At 36.8% G+C, this 2,500-nt stretch overlaps 1 protein-coding gene across 1 annotated transcript in view; it reads right to left on the bottom strand.

Annotated features, from left to right (window-relative positions):
* LOC137624763 (probable glutamate receptor) overlaps positions 1–413 on the bottom strand; it is a 43,907-nt gene extending 43,494 nt beyond the window's left edge. Inside the window, exon 1 of the mRNA XM_068355715.1 lies at positions 219–413. Within this exon, the coding sequence (XP_068211816.1) occupies positions 219–413 (195 nt within the window). The remainder of the gene's footprint in view (positions 1–218) is intronic.
* Positions 414–2,500: the final 2,087 nt, after the last annotated feature.

Below are 2,500 nucleotides of genomic sequence, written 5' to 3'. Positions count from 1 at the left end.
TATATACATATATATATACATTACATATGTGTGTATGTATGCATTTATGTATGTTTAAAATATGCTTGAAGTATAAGATAAAAGTTAAGGAAAGTTTACGATTTATAAATGACTTAACTCAATTGTTTTTTATTTAATTTCTTTTTGACATACATCAACGTGAATCACTCTACAAGACGCAAGTGGTTATCCTATCTATCCTGTGTAAGTTAACTCACAATACTTCCTGTTTTTATAGCCGAGATTTTCCTAGTCAATGTCTTATTCCATCTGGTTTTTTTTTCGTGATCAGTTCTATATTCTAAATCATAATCCTTTATATCAATGTAATTCTTCAAATTGCTTCTCACGCTTGCCCTTATATCAACAAACAACCATTCCAATCCTAAAGCCCTGTCTACACTATCGAGCATGCCCGACGGGCAAACTGTGATACCAGACCACAATAGTTAGTAAGAATGAGGGTTAATGACGTCAGAAGTGGGAAAACCACTGATAGGGATCTGGCATCATACAGTGTTACCAGATCCTTGCCTTTAGTCTTCCAGCTTCTGACGTCATCAGCCCTCATTTTCACTAACATTGTGGCCTGGTATCACTGTTTGCCCGTCGGCCATGCTCGATTGTGTGGACAGGGTTTAACAGTCCCTTATTTTATCACTATCGCATCATAGCTTCTAGCATCAGTTGGAAACTTTTCCATTGAACAATCCATTATTAACCCTTTTACGCATTGATGGTGTCTTTCCTTAACTTGCTTAAGTGTACAGTAGGATTGTGTTGGCCTATTGAAAACGTCCCTGCCTGTCGATATGCCGGACTGAGGTTCGAGTCCCTCTCAAGCTCGATAGTTTCTTGTAATTTCTGCAACCTCACCATCCTTGTGAGGTAAGGATGGGGGTTTTAGGCGAGCCAACAGCAGCCATTGCCTGACCCTCCCAGGTTCTAGCTTGATGGATTGCGGGGCTTGGGCGCTGATTATGTGTATATATGATCAGTCTCTAGGGCATTGTCATTGTCATTTGCCTCTGCCATTCATAAGTTGCCTTTAAATCTTTAATCCTGTACTTCTTTTAGTAACATACTTTTTTTTTCCATTTGCATGGGGTAAGCAGGGTTGCCTTCTTTTTGAAGGACTTCGCTTTGGCTTTTTTTTGGGGTAGACCGTAGTTCCTGATCGGCTGCCCTGCCTGACATCGCTTAGACCCCCTGTAGCTCATGCTCGTGTGTTGTACCAGTCACCAGCGTCCTTCCACCCCGCAGCGAGGAGTCATGTTGCGGTTAGGTCGACAGTCGAGACTTAAATGATATTCAACTCTGTTTCTCAACATTTGGTCAAAATACCATAACGTCATTGATTTCATTCTTTTCAGGCTACAAAACCCAAATGACCTTTGACCTTTCTGTAACTCCGAATACGTTTCTTGTTGCCACTGTTTTGGTCTTTTATTCATAGAATATAGATTCATTCCTCCAACAATGAATCTTTCTCGTTTGCTTCACATATTTCAAATACAATTTAGATATTGATTCTCAAAATATTCTTTTATCAGATATACCAGTTAATTTCTATACATTACGGCCTTTTCTTCGTCCATCTAGTTTTTCACCATTATTATTCATATCTGTGTATACCTATACATGATCTACGTTAGGGTGCAAATTCATTTTAAACAATATCTTTTTCTTGTAGTAATCATGTCAATTTAATCTCTCTCTCTCTCTCTCTCTCTCTCTCTCTCTCTCTCTCTCTCTCTCTCTCTCTCTCTCTCTCTCTCTCTACACTTAAAAATTTGCCGGAAAAAAAGAAACGGTAAAAATCCTGGAATAAATGTTGCCAGGCATTTACCGTTTTAAAAATGGATATATTAACGTAAAGGCGTGATATTACTGTCACCAATCGTGAAAGATAAAAACAAAGTATGGTAAAAATTACGGTCACCTGTATTTCTGAAAATACGGCTGAGAACCGTATATTTTTACGGAGAATTTCCGATTAAAATTACGGTTTTTTTTAACAGTATACAAAATGGTTAAAAGTTTGTTACTGTATTTCTTCTGCACGCAAAGCTTACGATTTTCTGTCCGAATGGTGCATTGCTCAAGCAAAAATCTAATTGATTTAGAATATTTCAAGATAATGCAGACCCACTCTTAGTTATGTATCTTATTAAAACACTCCTGTTTTATGTATATAATAAAAGACATTTCAGGATTATGTTTCAAAAGACTTTTAGAAAAGAGGATGATGCAAAAGCCATTAGTAAAAAAAAATAATAAATATATCCTGTTAAAAAAAAAAACCGCAATTTTGATCGGAAACTCTCCGTGAAAATATACTGTTCTCAGCCGTATTTCAGTGAAATACAGGCGACCGTAATTTTACCCTACTTTGTTATTATCTTTTACGGGTTTGTGACCGTAATATCACTCCTTAATGTCAATATCATTTTTGAAACGGTAAATTTCTGGCAACATTTATTCCAAGATATTTACCTTT

This window comes from Palaemon carinicauda, chromosome 31, assembly GCF_036898095.1.
Source record: "Palaemon carinicauda isolate YSFRI2023 chromosome 31, ASM3689809v2, whole genome shotgun sequence".
Taxonomy (NCBI): domain Eukaryota; kingdom Metazoa; phylum Arthropoda; class Malacostraca; order Decapoda; family Palaemonidae; genus Palaemon; species Palaemon carinicauda.
Note: the sequence above shows the minus strand (reverse complement) of the source record. Positions and strands in the feature narration are given on the sequence as shown.